The following is a 17,708-nucleotide window of genomic DNA, read 5'->3' as shown; positions in this document are numbered from 1 at the left end:
TGAATTCCAAATTAGAAATGCTGGTGTGACATGTGCAAATTTTGGCAGCTGTAACTTGAAGCAGGAACATGTAGTCTGTTTTGATCTGATTCTCCACTCTCAACATAGCCAGAGATAACAGGGAACTCCAAGAGTCAAGAACAAATTCCTCTTCCCACAATTATCAATTCATATACAGTGACTTGTCTTGTTTCACTTACTATTCTTCAAAGGCTGGGGGTTGAATGTGGGCCTTTATACATACAAGACATTCCCTCCATCACTAAACTGTGTCTCTCAGACAGGATCTGAGTGTGTGTGTGTGTGTGTGTATGTATTTACATACACACATACATTTACATACACACTTGAGATTGTCCTGCCTCAGCCACTTGAGTTCTAGGCACAATACTCCATTTCAATTTAAATGAAAAGTCTTTCTCACAGGTGTATGTGTTTGAATCCTTACCCTGCTAGGTAGCATGGTTTGGACAGGTTGCCAGGTAAGTAGGCTGCTGAGCTGTTATAGCTCAGTCTCATTCTTATCTTCAATTTCCTGATCCATGAATATGTGAGAATTCCAGCTACATGCCTTGGCTGCCATGAACTCCACCATGCCTTCCATAATGGACTGTATTCTCTCAAACCAAATTAGCCCTTCCTTAAGTTGATTCTGCCAGTCACTATATAACAAGAATAGCAGATAATGGATGCCACTATGCCCATCTTACTCAATACCTTTTATTAAAGTTTTCTTTTTTTTTTTTTGTTTTTTTTGTTTTTTTTGTTTTTCGAGACAGGGTTTCTCTATGTAGCCCTGGCTGTCCTGGCGCTCACTCTGTAGACCAGGCTGGCCTCGAACTCAGAAATCCACCTGCCTCTGCCTCCCGAGTGCTGGGATTAAAGGCGTGCGCCACCAACGCCCGGCTTATTAAAGTTTTCTTATTTGAAACAGGGTCTCTTGTAGCTCAGGGTGGCCTTAAACTCCTGATCTTCCTACCTCTGCTTCCCAAATGCTGGAGTTATAGGCACATGCCACTGTACCTGGCTGTTACCTAATAATCTTTTAAATGTAACCCCACTCCCTGTTCCCTGCTCCCCATCAATCTGTCAATATATATTACTATGTTAATCTCACCAGCCCTCTTTGGCTTTTCTATTGGGAACTGAAGTCTGTGAATTAATAGCTAATGATAACAGAAGTTGGTGATAGACTACTTGCCTACTTGTATGAGACCCCAGGCCCAATCTCCAGCAATGTAATGAATCCAGAGAGAGTGGGTACGGGGAGTAAGAGGGAGAAGGGGAGAGGAAGAAAGAGGGAGGGAGGGAGGGAGGGAGGGAGGGAGGGAGGGAGGGAGGGAGGGAGGGAGGGAGGGAGGGAGGGAGGGAGGGAGAAAGAGAAAAAAAATATGTTCAAATAATATGAAAAGCTAGTGTAGTAGACATATCAACACGCACAGCATTGTCCCACACAGGACAGAGTTGGAAGGTCTGAAGCTCCAGGTCTATCTGGGCTATACAGTGAGTCCTGTTTTTAAAACAAAAGGTAAAAGATCACTGAGGATGCAACTCAGAAGACTTGACTAGCTTGCTCAGGGCCCAAGATTCCATCCATAGTAGAGAACACGCTCCTATAAAATACTACTTGAAGTTTAATTAAAATTTACTTGGAGATTTTTAGATGTTCATGCTTAATATTCAAAAACATATTATGATATGTTTCTCTCATTGGGTAGATGTACTGGCCAGTTTTGTGTATCAACTTGACACAGGCTGGAGTTATTCCCGAGAAAGGAGCTTCAGTTGGGGAAGTGCCTCTGTGAGATCCAGCTGTGGGACATTTTCTCAATTAGTGATCAAGGGGGAGGTCCCCTTGTGGGTGGGACCATCTCTGGGCTAGTAGTCTTGAGTTCTATAAGAAAGCAGACTGAGGGCTGGTGAGATGGCTCAGTGGGTAAGAGCACACCCGACTACTCTTCCAAAGGTCCGGAGTTCAAATCCCAGTAAACCACATGGTGGCTCACAACCATCCGTTAACAAGATCTGACTCCCTCTTCTGGAGTGTCTGAAGACAGCTACAGTGTACTTACATATAATAAATAAATAAACCTAAAAAAAAAAAAAGAGTTAAAAATAAAAGGCTAAAAAAAAAAAGAAAAAAGAAAGTAGACTGAGCAAGCCAGGGGAAGCAAGCCAATAAGTAATATCCCTCCATGGCCTCTGTATCAGCTCCTGCTTCCTGACCTGCTTGAGTTACAGTCCTGCATCCTTTGGTGATCAACAGCAGTATGGAAGTGTAAGCTGAATAAACCCTTTCCTCCCCAACTGCTTCTTGGTCATGATGTTTTGTCCAGGAATAGAAACCCTGACTAAGACAGTAGATATCTTAAATGATAATTCAAGCCCCACAGTGTGGCTTACATCTGTAATCCCAGTGCTTGGAAAGTAGAGGGACACAGGTCAAGTGCAAGCATGAGGCTGGGAGACACCTTATCTTGAAACACCCAGTAAGTAAGTAAATAACTCAAGGAAGATCATTTAGTTGAACTTAATGACGACAATATTCTTCAAGTGTTCTGACAGAAAGGCTGCTGGCACATAGTACTTCAGGATCTCTGACCACAGTGAGAATCCTGTGGGTTGCCAAGCATGGTGGTCAATGTCTTTCATCCCAGCACTTCAGAGGCAGAGGAAGGTGGATCTCCAAGAGTTCCAAGTTTCAAAGTCAGTGTGGTCTACATAATGAGTTCCAAGTCAGGCAAGGCTACCTACTGTGAGCACCTTGTCTCAACGCACACACATACATACACACACACACACACACACACACACACACAAATAAATAGCAAAATCCACAGGTTTCTCTCAGATGGTTCCAATGTCCAATGGAGGTAATAATGATCTGTTTTGCTTTCAGGAATTCAATGAAGCATACAGAAACAGTATTTCTTTTGATATGTGAATCATTATATCCATTGATGCAGAAAGTAAGTATCATAAAGTAACCTAAAAATAAAGAAAAATTAACAAGAGGGGAGGGAGGTATACAAGAAGAAAGGAAGAGAGGGAGATCCTGCTATGATACCATCCTTTACTTGCACCTGGAGTACTTCAATCATCTCTCTTTGTGCGACACTCTTCAGGTACCATGGCAAGATACCCACTAAGTAGAAAAGTAGTATAGATTTAAATAAAAGCAGAAAACTGAAAGCAAACAATGCAAACATGAGATTGTAGTTAGGGGACAGAGAGGATGTGATGTTGTCAGCAGGACTTGATAGAAGGAGAGAATGGCCCAAGCAGACCACAGACCATGTGTGAAGACTATGTTCATCTTTCATCATTAACAATCCTTCACACCATCGACAAAAAATATACCAGTGACATATTTAATCCAGTTTCATAAGACGTATTTCCCACCTCCTCCTGTCCCTTATTTTTACTACCTCTGATAGTCGGTGTCCCTAATGTTGTGTTGATCACATCCATTCCTTTAGGCAATCCTGGTGTTTGATCGTGAGATTTTCCCAATGGTGCTCGTTGATGGCTAAAATATATAGATTCTTTTTTGTCTTTAATTTTCTGTTGAAACGTGGTAATGGGCTGTGGGTTTATCAATGATCCCATCTAAAGAAATTATAGAATGTTCATGTATCGACACAAGTATATGTAAGAAAACTAAAACTCTAATGAGAAGAAAATATGATTAAAGTGCTATTTCCCCATCATCATTGGCTGTGCTCATCTTCCAATGAACTGACGAAATCAGTAATGAAAAGTTTAACAAAGCAGATGCAAAACTTTCAGCTAGGACTGGGGGAACTGAAGTACCAGGATACTAAGCTCCAGGCAGGCATGGACTACAGAAAGAGTGCAAGACGAGATGGAGAATGGTTCAGTAGTGGAGTGCTCATGAGGCTGTAAGTTCTAACCACAAAGCAGAAAATAAAAAAGGACTAGAGATGTAGCTCAGCAATAGAGCACTTGCCTAACAGGTACAAGACCACAGGGTCAATCCCCAGCATTAAGTAAATATATAGATAAGTATGTACATATATACATACATACATAATTACATACATACATAGATACACAGATACATAGATACATACATATACATACATACACACACATACATACTTAATTACATAATTACATACATAGATACACAGATACATAGATACATGGGTAGATATATACATATATACATACATACATACATACATACATACATACATACACAGGCAAATAAATTTAACTTTCCTACATTGGTGGTGCTAACAACTTATGGAAGGAGTTTCCAGGTTATTGATGCAAATACACAAGAACAACAGGTATGACAAGCACAGAACACAAAATCATTTCCACCAACTTTCTCAGACATATGAAACCCAGATTGGGCCTAATGACACAGTACTGTAATCCCAGCCCTTAAGTAACAGAGGCAGGAAGATTGAGGCCAACCTGGACTACAGAGTTAAAAACTTCAAATAACAAAAGATAAAAATGACAGAAAGCACTGGGCATGGTGTGGCACATACCTTTAATCCCAGAACTGTGGAGGAAGAGGCAGGTGGATCTGAGTTCAAGGCCAGTCTGGTCTACAAAGCAAGTTCCAGGATAGCTATGGCTATGTAGAAATATCACTGCCTCAAACAAACAAACAAACAAAAAGCAGGGGAGAGATAGACAGGAAGAGAAAGACAAGAGAGATAGATACTGGGCCTAGTACATTGTCTCAAAAACAGAAAAGGACCTGAGGCATGGATCAGCAAGTAAAAATACCGCCACAAGAGCCTACCAGTATAACTTTGATCCCCAGAAACCATGTAAGGAAAGAGGGAATCAACTCTACAAAGTTGTCCTCTAAGTCCCTACATGCATGCCCACACATAAAGCATGCCCTACGCGCACACGCGTGTGCACACATACACACACATATACACACACACACACTAAAAATTAATCAATGAATTTTTTTTATGGCCAAGATGGCTCAGCAAGTAAGGGAGCTTGCTGCCAAGGCTGATGATCTGAGTTTAGTCTCCAGAAATCACTTGATAGAAAGAAAGAACTGACTGTCCAAGTTCTCATCTGTCCTCCACACAGGTGCTGTAGCACATGTACACACACACACACACACACACACACACAATGTGGGAAAAGGTTTTTAAACAAAAACATAGAGGGTTGATGATAGGTCTCAATAGTAGTATTTACCCAGAATACAGAATACCCCGAGTTCCAGCTTTAGCCCCACCAATAAATAAACTTAATAAACTGAAATAAATCAAAGGGGATAACAAATATAGAAGAAAAGGTAGGAAGGTAGATAAATAAGCAGTTAGAGGACAGTTATATCCTGGCAGTCAGCATCAAATATTTTGTGATCCAGTCAAGCTCTATAGATGCTCTCTGTAGGGCTTCGGGCAAAAGGAGCAGGCCTATTCTCTTAATGGCTAATAAGGTATTCATTCCGACATTTGTCTTTACTTGGAAAATGGGATGTCACAGCCTCATCCCATCTGAGGATCAGGGAACTCTGGGTTTGAACTGCTGCTTCCTTCGCCCATTCTTAGTTACTTGAAAACACAACCCATTGCCCAAGACTAGTGTTTTTAGAAGCCAGAATGAGGAAGGAAAATACCCATAATAATTATGAATTTCACTTACACCTTTATTTGTACAACTTTCTAACTTGGTAAATTAATAATTAATGTAGGGGGAAAAAAGAGAAAGGTTTACCGGTATTGAGATTTTAGATCTTAGTCCATGTGTCAAATAAGGTGCAATTTGGGGGTCATTTGCTCTGCCATAAAATACTCTTTCTGCTCCAGCAGGTGGATATCTGAAGTTGAAATACTTCTTTGCCTCTGGGGGAGTCATTAGCTGGGGAAAGTGAGACAAAGAGACATATAAATCATGAGTTTCAAAACATCAACTCAGCTTCCCTAGCCAGTGATGGCTTCCTGCACCTGAAAACTAGGACACACCCTCTAAACTGTGTTTACTGGTGGAAAAACAATGCTTTAAATATTATTCTTAGGGGGTCTGAAGAGATGGCTAAGTGCATAAGAGCGCTTGTTGCTCCTGCAAGAGGACCCAGGTTTAGTCCCAGTACCCACATGTTGGCTCATTGCTCTGAAACTCCAGATCCAGGGGATCTGATGATCCATTCTAACCTCTGTGAACACCAGGTATGTACCTGATGAACAGGCAAAGTGCTCATACACATAAAATAAAAATTAATTTTAAAACACTTTTAAGACTATAATGTAGGCGACTGGAAAAGACTAAGTAGTTACACGAGCAGTTGCTGCTTTTCCAGGGGCCCTGAGTTGGGTTCCCTGAACCCACATGTTGCACAGAACCACCTAGCACACTATCAACAAAGATTCCATGCCATTTTCTGGCCTCCACACATGTGGCTTACAGTCACGCAGACATCCCCCGCCCTCCCCTGCCCACAAACATCCAGGTTACAAGTATCTCATAATTCCTACTGAAATACATTGACTCTTAGAATTTTTGGTAAACTAGAAATGTATATTTTCATTTTCATTTTCTTGGATGAATGTGGAGCAATAGATATCGCCAAAATAGAGTAAAGATTCAAAACTGGCCACGTTACATCTGTGCACCCTTTCATGAAGAAAGCTGAGAATCTAGTCTCCCTACAACTCATATTTGAGGAACAAACAGGAAGACTGGGACGTGCTCACCCTCGGAAGCTTCTCGGTCAAACAGGTTGCAACTCTGTATCCAACGGGCTTAACTTTTCCTGCCTTAGAGGGAAAAACAAAACGTTGCTCGTTTCAGGGTCAAGAAGGCATGGTTAAGGAGTGGAATGTATTTTAAACTTGGGCTGTACCTAAAAAACGCTACAAATGCTACTAAACTAAAACAAGGGGACAATTGAAAAGATAGTAAACAAACAAGTAGCAGAAATGCATCCCAGTAAAATCAGGCGTGGTGGTGCACACCTTTAATCCCAGCACTCGGGAGGCAGAGGCAGGTGGATTTCTGAGTTCCAGGCCAGCCTGGTCTACAGAGTGAGTTCCAGGACAGCCAGGGCTATACAGAGAAACCCTGTCTTGAAAAACCAAAAAAAGAAAAAAGAAAAAGAAAAAAAAAGAAAGAAATGCATCCAGTAATTCTGTCCCGTTGTGCAGTGCTTACCTGTTGGAAACATTGTTTTGTGGTAAATCTCCAACCTAAATATGCCCCCGGCAATGAAAACACAACTCAGTTAATATGAAGACATGCTGTGCACCTAGATTGGGCAGTTCTACCGCTACACTACCATCTTCCACATTTTATGAGACCCCTTAGAATTTGTGGTTTCTCCAGGCCATGTGCTTCTGCTCTGCTTTTCTACTTCTTCCTCCTTCTCTGTGTCTTTTCCCTCTTCCATGGAATCAACATCAAACATAATGAGCCCCAGGGCTATCCACAGCATTTCCCTCTTTCTTTCCAATTAAAAGACTATTTATCTCAGATATAATTGAACATAACTATTACTATTTTGTAATTTATAAAGTACAACAGACCTAACACCCAGTCCATCATCTTTGTTAATTAAATAGAACCTCTGTCATCTACCCTTACTTAAAAGACTATAGTTCTGCACCTGGCTATGTCTTGGCTCTAGATTGAATGCCATCTGAAAACCATCCTCTCAAATCTGTTCCTCTCCAAGTATAAAGCCTGGATTGGCTAGGAGACTATGTAGTTTTTCAGCCCCATCAGAAATCCAAGAAGGACTGGTATTAACTGAAAATATATAGGACGCCTAACATAGCTTCCAAAACTTAGCCAATTTATAGAGACCGCTGGTCACTTGGACCCTTACTTCAACACATTGGAGCATCAGTCTTCAGCCTATTGGCCAGGGTCATCTGACAGACTTAGAGAAACAGGAATAATAAGGACTAGCCTACTCTGTCTCCGCAGAATCAAGCTGTCCTAACCTGTAATTGTGTCCTTTCTTTGGACAGCATTATTTCTGTAGATGAAATGAGGCAATTCTTGCCTAGTGGCTATCTCACCACAACTGGAGTAACTCAAAGATGCTCAGTTTCTTCTTTGAATCCAAGACAGGGAAAGCTGTGAGGAGCAGACTAGTCTCAACAACAAGTGAATAAGTAATCATTAAATGTCACATTCTGTGGACTTCTGACATTTTTGAAAGCCAACTATCTTTGTGAAGTAATCTAGACTGTTCTCTGTTACCTACTCTCAGCCATTTCTAATTAAAATAACTGAAAAGTCCCTAACAATAAACTCAGAGCCATGAATTCCCTATTTGGCCCTTAACTCACAAGCTTAAACATCTCAGATCTGTTTATAATAACATCAATAGAAGGACTGGGTCCAAGCCCTGTGCTTCAAAATTTTTAGTATCAAAGACAACCTATAATAACCCACTAAGTTATTATAGGTTGGGAAGGGTAGGGAAATGGGGGAGTTGGTTGGGGTTGGCCTTAAGAAGGCCACACCAATGATTGTATTAGTCTCTGATGTCTGTGTCCTGACTGGATCCAGATGAAAAACCAAGACATTTAGGAGTTCAGGCAGGTCAGTTCAGCATGCCTGATGATGAAATTCACCAAGGCTGTATATTCTGTAATATATAAATCTCAAAACAAAGTTTTAGTATCATCAAGATAACCTTTTTGTTTGATTCCCTGGAATCTAGTTCCTCAGGGGGTCTCCCACTATCAAATCTGATCCATATAACTCTGGAAGGTGTAAATACCTTAATCACCTTTGCCAAAAACACAATGACAAAACCTTTTCCCCAAGTCAGCAAATCCTTCAGCCATAACCAGGAAAACCTGTAGCTTGCCCTCTGTCCCAGAGGAACAATAAAACAACCACAATACTCAGAATCACACACATTTTAGCCTATTCAGGCCTTTCTAATTTGTCATGTCAGGATATTAACCCAAAATTCCTGTGGAGCCCACGTTAGACAGAATATGAATCTCCTGCAGACTTTATCATATCATCTTTAAAACAATTGATTTCATACTTCTATTTTCCTTTCCTTTCTCCTTTCCTTTCCTTTTTCCTTTTCTTTCCATTTTCCATTCCTTTCCTCTTCCCTTTCCTATCCTTTCCTCTTCCCTTTCCTATCCTTTCCCCTTTCCTTTCCTTTCCTTTCCTTTCCTTTCCTTTCCTTTCCTTTCTATATCTGGTTATAAGAGGCAGCTTGTCAAACCAGGATTTAAACACAAAATTCCTGTGGAGCCCATGTTAGACAGAATATGAGTATCCTATAAGTCTTATTAGAGCAATATATCCTTATACCATCTTTAAAGCAATTAATTCAAACTTCCACTAATATCTGCCTATAAGAAGCAGATAGTTTTTCATTGTTAAGCTCTCTGCCTAGCACAGCAATCCTGTTATACCATCTCTCTGTTGTACTTGCTACCTTGAGCCACAGACATTTATTTGATACCTATTATAATATTTATCTGTTATGCTTTCTACATGAAGCCACAGACTTCTACTAATTAATACCTGTTCATAGCAGGCGATCATCACTGCTCTACTTGGAGTCAGTGACTAATATTCCCTATCTGGTTCTGAACCACAGGTGAAATTTCCCATAATAAATAAGCTCTCTGCCTAGAGCAACCATCCTGTCTGTTGTGCTCTCTACCAGGAGCCACAGACATTTATTTAATTAATACCTATTATAATATCTATCTGTTATGCTCTCTACCTAGAGCCACAGACTTCAATTAATTAATACCAGTTCATAGCAGGTGATTATCACTGCTCTCTCTACTTGGAGTCAGTGTCTAATATCCCCTATCTAGTTCTGAACCACAGGTGAAATTTCCCATCTTCAAGTATCAAAAGGTTCTATTTCTCTCTTTATATCAATGAATTATATGGTCCAGAGCCTTTTGTACCTTTGTTTCCTGATTCTTTATTCACAGGGAAGAACTGAATGTAGAAAGACACTCCTTGTCTGTGTCTCTTTTTGGGGTTGGGGGAGGCAGGGTGGGGAGCGAAGGATACAGGGAAGCAAACACAGAAAGGCTCTGTCAGGTGTAGATGCCTCTCTGCCATTCTCTGTAGGCTCCTCAAACCCAGTCAACTTCAAATCCACCCTGCTGCAGCCTATATTACTGCCCAAGCCCCCATTCAGGAGTTGTGAGGCAGTAAATTTTTATCTCAGGTTAGTTGAGTTCAAATCAATATATTGGGCAACATTTTGTTGTGGTAAATCTCCAATCCAAATCTGCCCCCACAATGAAAACACAACTCAGTTAATATGAAGACATGCTGTGCACTTAGATTGGGCAGATCTACCACTATACTACCATCTTCCACATCTTCTGAGACCCCTTAGAATTTGTGGTTTCTCCAGGCCATGTGCTTCTGCTCCGTGTTCCTCCTCCTTCCTCTCCTCTGCGTCCTTTCCCCCTTCCATTTTCTCCTCCCTCTATCTCTCCACCTTCCCTCTTACCTGCCCAATCATCAGCTCTCCTTTATTTTACAAATTAAGGTGAGAAGCAGGCTTACAGGAAATCACCTGATTGCTGACTCATTCCTTGTTTGCAGCCACTCACAGGAGAAAGGAATTAACATCAAATATAATTAGCCCCAGGGCTATCCACAACAACTCTGTGTTTCTTTTTCTGGTTTGTCTAGGTGTGGAACAGGCTTTGTAGTGCAGGATCACCTTGAACTTCTAATACTTGCCTGCCACCTCCCCAGCACAGAGATTACAAGTGTGTGTAATGTCAACGGGCTTTTTATTCTCTCTCTTTTTTGACAGAGGATTTCACTCAAATTTATGGCAGTCCTTCTGCCTCTGCCACTTTGGTGCTGCGATTACAAACATTAACATGCTTGACCACAAAAAAAATCTTAACGTTTTTTCACTTGTTAATTATTTCATTTCCAAATGTATGAAATATATGTGTGTTTCAAACAAATTTGTTTTAAGGTACAGATCTTATGTAGCCCAGGCTGGTCCCTAAATCATACTTCCCAGTGTCAGCCTCTAGAATTGAACAAACTCTCACAGAAGCCCAGAAAATATTTTCATACTTACTAGCATGTTACTTGTAGTTCCTAGAGAGAATGATTCAAATAGTACTTGGCTATGCCCACTTATTTGTAACTTGGGTCTTATCTGTCCTTCCATTGCTCATAGCAAAGTTAGAAAGAATCTACTCCCAAAACCACAACACATATCTGTTTCCCCTTTATCTATTTCAAAGTGGATGATATTTTTACATTTGTGCACATTACTCTTTTAAAAACTGAAAGGATTGGAAACTAAGCATGACTGGTCATTCCTGTAGTCCCAGACTCAAGAGCCTGAGACAGGGGTATTCCCAAGAGTTCAAGGCCAGCGGGAATTACAATAGCAAAATCCTGTCCAAAACAAATAAAAAGAACAGGAACTTAGAGATATAGCTCAGTTGGTAGAGAGTCAATCAGACATGCATGAAGTTCTGGGTTTGACCACCAGCACTGCACAAACCAGGCATCGTAGCGCACACCTGCAATATTAGCACTTGGGAGGTAAAGGCAGGAGAATTGGATATTTAAAGTCATCTTCGGCTACCTAGAAAGTCCAAGACTAGCCTGAAATTCATAAGACTCTGAAAAAAAAAACTCAAAGAATCAAAATATCTTTAACACTTAATATCAAAATATTTTTATCACTTAAAAACATGCAATGGAATTTTGAGCTGAAGTTAACAAGAACCAACAGACATAGTATGAGTCCCGTTCCTTATCCTTGCTCTGCTAAAGGTAGGATTCTGACTTGCTTCTATGAAGTGTCCCACAACTCAACAAGAACAACTCTTAGCACCAGATGATTCTGCAGAAACACACTTCTGGTTTCATTCTATTGCTGTGATAAAACACTAAACAAAATCAACATAGGGGAGTAGCACATTTATTTGGCTTACACTTCCAGGTGACAATCTATCATTGTCAAGGGGACTTGGGGCAGAAACTCAATCAGACCTACCTGCTATTTGACACACCACCTCTGATGAAGGAACGCACAGTCAAGAGAAGACAGAAGAAACGATGGAAGCACACTGCTTGATGGCACATTCACTCATGCTTAGCATTCTTATGCAGCACAGGAACACTTGCCTGGGGAAAGGTGCCGCCTACAGTGGGCTGGGCCCTCCTCCATCAATTAGCAATCAAGGCAATTCTTCTACAAACATGTCTACAGGTACTACAGGTCAATCTAATCTGGGCAATTTCTCACCTGAGATTCCCTTCTACACTGACTCTAAGCCAATGGTTCTCAGCCTATAGGTTACAACCCCTTTGGTGGTCATATGACCATTTCACAGAGGTTGCATATCAGATATCAGATATTTATATTATGATTCATAACAGCAAAATTATAGTAATGAAATAGCAATGAAAATAATTTTATGGTTGAGGGTCACCACCATAACAAGAAGAACTATATTAAAGGGTCACAGCATTAGGAAGATTAAGAACCACTCCTCTTGGCTATGTCAAGGTTAAGTACACACAGTCTCTACCAAAATAGCCTGTGTCTTGCATTATTTATCCCTAAATATTTCCTAGATGCATCTCTACAATTTATCATTCCTTGAACTAACTCTCTCTCTCTCTCTCCTCTCACTCTCTCCCTCTTTCTTTCTCTCTGTCTATTTCCTCCTTCCTCACTGCCTCTTCCATCCTCCCCCCTCCTACCACCTTCTCCCATCTCTGTATTGCCCAACTGGTCTGAATTTACCATCCCATCCTCTCATCTCAGGTTCCTACGTAGTTGGGATTCATAGATGTGAGCCACTATGACCAGCTTCTCAACCTCTCTTTTGTTGAAGTGCTAATAAGTCCCTAAGTCTAACAATCATTTTGAGGCTCCCACATTTTCTGTGAACCCCTGTGCCTATAATGATGTGCAACTTTTCTGCTTAATCTTTCTTATGATAGTTTAATTCATATTTCTGCAGCTCATAAACTGAAAATAGCAAGTATAAAAGCTTGCCTCTGCAATAATTCAGTGAAAACAACCTCATGGGTTCTGATCCCAAACCAAACAAAATGACTTTGCATTTATAGTGAAATGTTTGTTTATTAAATAATGAAAAAAAGACCATTTTTCAATGTTGAAAAAACTGTGTGTAGCATGGAATTTGGTGGGAAAAAAAAATCAAAGAAGGGTGCAGACCTCAGCTCTCTGTTGGCCTTATTAGCCATGTTTAAACACTGCTAGCTACTCATTCCTTCGCTTCGCTTTCTTTTGTTCTTCAAGACAATTTCTCATTCTATATCCAGGCTAGCCTGAATTTGTGACAATCCTTGTGCCTCAGCCTCCTGAAAGGTGGGATTACAGGTGTACTGACTGGTTTTGTGTGTCAATGTGACTCAAGCTGGAGTTATCACAGAGAAAGGAGCATCCCTTGAGGAAATGCCTCCTTGAGATCCAGCTGTAAGGCATTTTCTCAACTAGTGATCAAGGGTGGGAGGGTCCATTGTGGGTGGTGCCATCCCTTGGCTGGTAGTCCTGGGTTCTATAAGAAAGCAAGCTGAGAGAGAAAGAGGGGGAGAGGGTAAGGGAGGGAAAGAGATGCTTACATGATAGCTCATAACTATAATCTTGACAACTGACAAGGCTGAAGCATGAGCATCACTGAGTTTCCAGGCTAGCCTTCACTTCAGTGTAAGATGAGACTCTGCCTCAAAAGAAAATATTAAAAAGTAAAAGAAAAGAAGAAAAAGAAAGGAAGGAAGGGTAAATGTGTGGATGGAAGAGTGGAAGGTGGCAGACATAGATAATTAAAAACTATGCTCTTTGGAAGCTGTCTTTGTTAGGGTTTTTGTTGCTTCAGTGACACACCATGACCACCATGACCAAAATGCAAGTTGGAGAGGAAAGGGTTTATTTCCGCTTATACTTCCATATTGCTGACCATCATCCAAGGAAGCAGGACAGGAACTCAAACAGGGCAGCAACGTGGAGGCAGGAGCTGAAAGAGAGACCATGGGCTGGGCCCTCTCCCATCAGTCCCTAACTAAGAAAATGCCTTACAGCTAGAACTTCTGGAGGCATTTTTTTTATTAGATATTTTCTTTATATACATTTCAAATGCTATTCCGAAAGTTCCCTATACCCTCCCCCAGCCCTGCTCCCTTACCCACCTACTCCCGCTTCTTGGCCCTGGCATTCCCCTGTACTGAGGCATATAAAGTTTGCAATACCAAAGGGCCTCTCTTCCCAGTGATGGCCGACTAGACCATCTTCTGCTACATATGCAGCTAGAGACACGAGCTCTGGAACTGAAGGGGTCTGCAACCCTATACGCATTTTTTTTTAAATTGAGGTTCACTCCTTTCAGATAATTGTAGCTTGTGTCAGGTTGGCATAAGACCAACCAGCACAAAAGCCAAGGGCCCGAATACACAGAAAAACGTTCGGGTTGTAGCCTTAGACCCCAAATTCTGAGCTACAGCCCTGATTGATCAGTCTTAGGTGTGTGTTCAATAAACCATCCCTGTCTGACTGAAATCAGAGTTTGTGTGGTTTGTGGGGTGATTCCCAGACCCCAACAAACAGTTTCTTCTTTGGGGTGAAGCAAGTATGAAGTCAGCCTGGGCTCTATAACACAACACTTTGTCTCAAAAACAAAAGTGAAGCAGGAACAGTTTTGGTTATCCTGTGGCTTATTTACTATACCCAAACATTACTGAGGAATGGAAGCAGCAGTACTGTGGTGGTTTGAATATACTTGGCCCAATGGAGTAGGTGTGACCTTGTTGGGGGAAGTGTGATCTAGCTGCCTGGAAGTCAGTCTTGTCCTGTCTGCCTTTGGATGAAGATGTAGAACTCTCAGCTCCTCTGTACCATACCTGCCATGCTCCTGCCTGGATAATAATAGACTGAACCTTTGAACCTATAAACCAGACCCAATTAAATGTCCTGAGAGTTGCCTTGGCCATTGTGTCTGTGCACAGCAGTAAAACCCTAACTAAGACAGATAGCTAGAATACAGAATACACGCACTTCGTTGCGTGCTAAGCAGCCAGTCTTCCGCTGATTTGTGAATTGACACCTTCCTTTTATTTCTTGGTTTGGTTGGTTTTGGTTTTGGTTTCTGAGCAGAGTCTCACCTTGTAGCCCAAGTTAGCATGGGATTCATAACAATCCCTCTGTCTTGCCCACCCAAGTGCTTGGATCCCCACCACACCCAGCTCTGATTCTTTCTTCCCTTAAGCCTTTTGCCTATCCTGTTTGTAAAGCATTTCTATGAGATGTGTGATAAAGAATGCATTTCTATGAAGGAAGAAAAAATTTTAATCTCCCTTTTGACACCTGTGAAATATTCACTTCATTCCCTGTCTCCATCACTGGATTAAGCTTAAACCTACAGGGCAAAGGACATACACTTTCCATCTCCTGTTGACCTGGACTCCCACAATGATGACTACAAGAGTTTGCTGAAGACGGACAATGCCAAGTGAACAATGAACATAAAAGACAGGCCTCTCCCCACTCACCATATGAACGTGAGAAATTTTGGTAGTGTCAGGGTGTGAGAGGGTTGAGGAAATGGAGAATGGGGAGAAAATAAAAGTCAAAGGTAGAGAGAGAAGGAAATCAGGAAAAATCACAGGTGTGTAAATGGCAGCAAGCCAACACCTAGAGAAGGGAGGCAGACTCAGAAGACTTCTAAGGAACTTCTGCAAAGAGTCCAGTATCAAAAGGGTTAGAGTCTGTACTGGTGGTGGGCAGTGGTGCCATACACCTTTAATCCCAGTGCTCTGAGGCAGAGGCAGGTGAATCTCTGAGTTGTCCAGAAGACCCAGGGCTACCCAGAGAAACCCTGTCTCAAACAACAACAAAATAACAACAACAACAATATAATTCCATTCTTAATAATAACAACTACAGTCTTTACAAAATAATATTTACTGGCTAGTTTTATGTCAATTTGACACAAGCCGGGGTCATTTAAGAGGAGAAAATTGAGAAAATACTACCATAAGATCAAGCTGTAGGCAAGCCTGTAGGGCATTTTCCTAATTAGTAATTTATGGGGGAGGCCCTAGATTATGGGTGATGCCATTCCTGTGCCAATAGTCCTGGGTTCTACAAGAAAGCAGGCTGAGCAAGCCACGAAGAGCAAGCCAATAAGCAGTACCTGCCCATGGCCTACATCAGCTCCTGCATCTAGGTGTCTGTCCTGCTTGAGCGTTCCTGTCCTGATTTTGATGAGAAAGTGTGATATGAAATCATTAGCTGAATAAATCCTTTCCTCTCCAACTTGCCTTTGGTCATGGTGTTTCAGCATAGCAATAGCAACACTAAGACAGAATCCCAATGAAAACTTTGCTATTTGTCTCTACAAACACAAACCAGCCTCACTACTACATCATCTCAGGAAAGACATGGCTATCCACGAGTTCAAGAGGAAACCCTAGGAGAAACAAACAAACACACACGATAACATGAACTTACACTTGGCCAGCAAGGCACCCGATCAAAGAACTTCCCTGAGTATATGGGCCTGATGTTCCCTGGAGGCTCCACTCCAGGTTCGGTGCTGACGGGCTCCTTTTTCTCTTCCGGTGGTTGGGCAAATGGACATTCAGAAGGTTCTCTTACTAAACCTATTAGAGGCTCTGTATTCTTGGCTTCATCTGATTCCTGAGTTTGTGGCAACCCAATGTCTACCTCCTTAGGGGGCATCTCTGGGTAGGGGTTCACCACTACACAGGTGGGTTCTTTTTCCGGTTCTTTTCTCTGTTCCAAGCCTACAACAGGTTGCTTTTCCACTACAGCATCCGTCCAGGCAGAACCCCAGGCTAAAGGCCTCCTTATGCTCTCTGCCGCCAGTGGACTTGCATGTACTGTACCGAAAGGAGGGTGTAGTGTCCCTCCGTAGCGAAGGCGAGGCGGAAGGCCCTTGTTTTCTAGCCCCACTCTTCCTGGTAACACACCCAGAGGTTTTGGTCCCTGGAAGGCAGAGCCTTTGTGAAGTCCTAAATTACCCATCTCTGTGGGTGTCCCAGAAATAGTATGTCTTTCCAATCCTACTCCAAGAGCATGACAAGGTGGTGATTTTGCTTCTGATGATGCCATCCTCTCCCTCCATTTTCGATCTTGTTCTAGTCTCAAGTCAAACCCTAGCTCCGTGGGAGATTTTGACCCCCTAAGTACCCTGTCTCTTATATCGTCCTTTTGCTCTGGGGTGAGTCCAAGTTCCGAGATTTCAGGTGCTCTCATCCTTCTCAGGGAACTCATCTCTAACGGAGAAGCTGAAGTTTGCAAAGGTTTGGGGGACCCCACTCTCACAAACGAACACATACTCCCAGTACTCCGTGAAGACTGCTTCCTGCCTAGGACACTGGATGGAGTCTGTTTACTCTGTTACCTGGGAAACAGACTTGGGGCGGGGCTTGGCGAGCAATTCTTCCCTGTAACCCGCCCCGCCCATCTCTCTTCTCTCTTTCTTGGTCGTGCTGTCAGGTTTCACTCCTTTACTTTCCCAGAATCCCAGTTTCTGTTTCGTGCTCCTTCACTATCTCTGTTTCTCCTCTCTGTCTCTGCTCCCCCGCTCTCTCTCTCTCTCTCTCTCTCTCTCTCTCTCTCTCTCTCTCTCTCTCTCTCTCTCTCTCTCTCTCTCAATATTATTTTCATTTATGTGTATGCGAGTGTGTGTGTGCAAAAGTTACAAAAGCCAAGATAGTCG

The 17,708-nt window shown here is 41.9% G+C and overlaps 1 protein-coding gene across 1 annotated transcript in view; it reads right to left on the bottom strand.

Annotated features, from left to right (window-relative positions):
• Efhb (EF-hand domain family member B) overlaps positions 1-17,371 on the bottom strand; it is a 63,708-nt gene extending 46,337 nt beyond the window's left edge. The window contains exons 1-4 of the mRNA XM_085832624.1: positions 16,475-17,371; positions 6,705-6,767; positions 5,728-5,871; positions 3,429-3,609 (exon numbers count right to left, since the gene is read on the bottom strand). Of these exons, the coding sequence (XP_085688750.1) occupies positions 3,429-3,609; positions 5,728-5,871; positions 6,705-6,767; positions 16,475-17,323 (1,237 nt within the window). The 5' untranslated portion in view covers positions 17,324-17,371. The remainder of the gene's footprint in view (positions 1-3,428; positions 3,610-5,727; positions 5,872-6,704; positions 6,768-16,474) is intronic.
• Between the last annotated feature and the right edge of the window lie 337 nt (positions 17,372-17,708).

Source organism: Mus caroli, unplaced genomic scaffold, assembly GCF_978045245.1.
Source record: "Mus caroli unplaced genomic scaffold, Mus_caroli_1 scaffold_18, whole genome shotgun sequence".
Taxonomy (NCBI): domain Eukaryota; kingdom Metazoa; phylum Chordata; class Mammalia; order Rodentia; family Muridae; genus Mus; species Mus caroli.
Note: the sequence above shows the minus strand (reverse complement) of the source record. Positions and strands in the feature narration are given on the sequence as shown.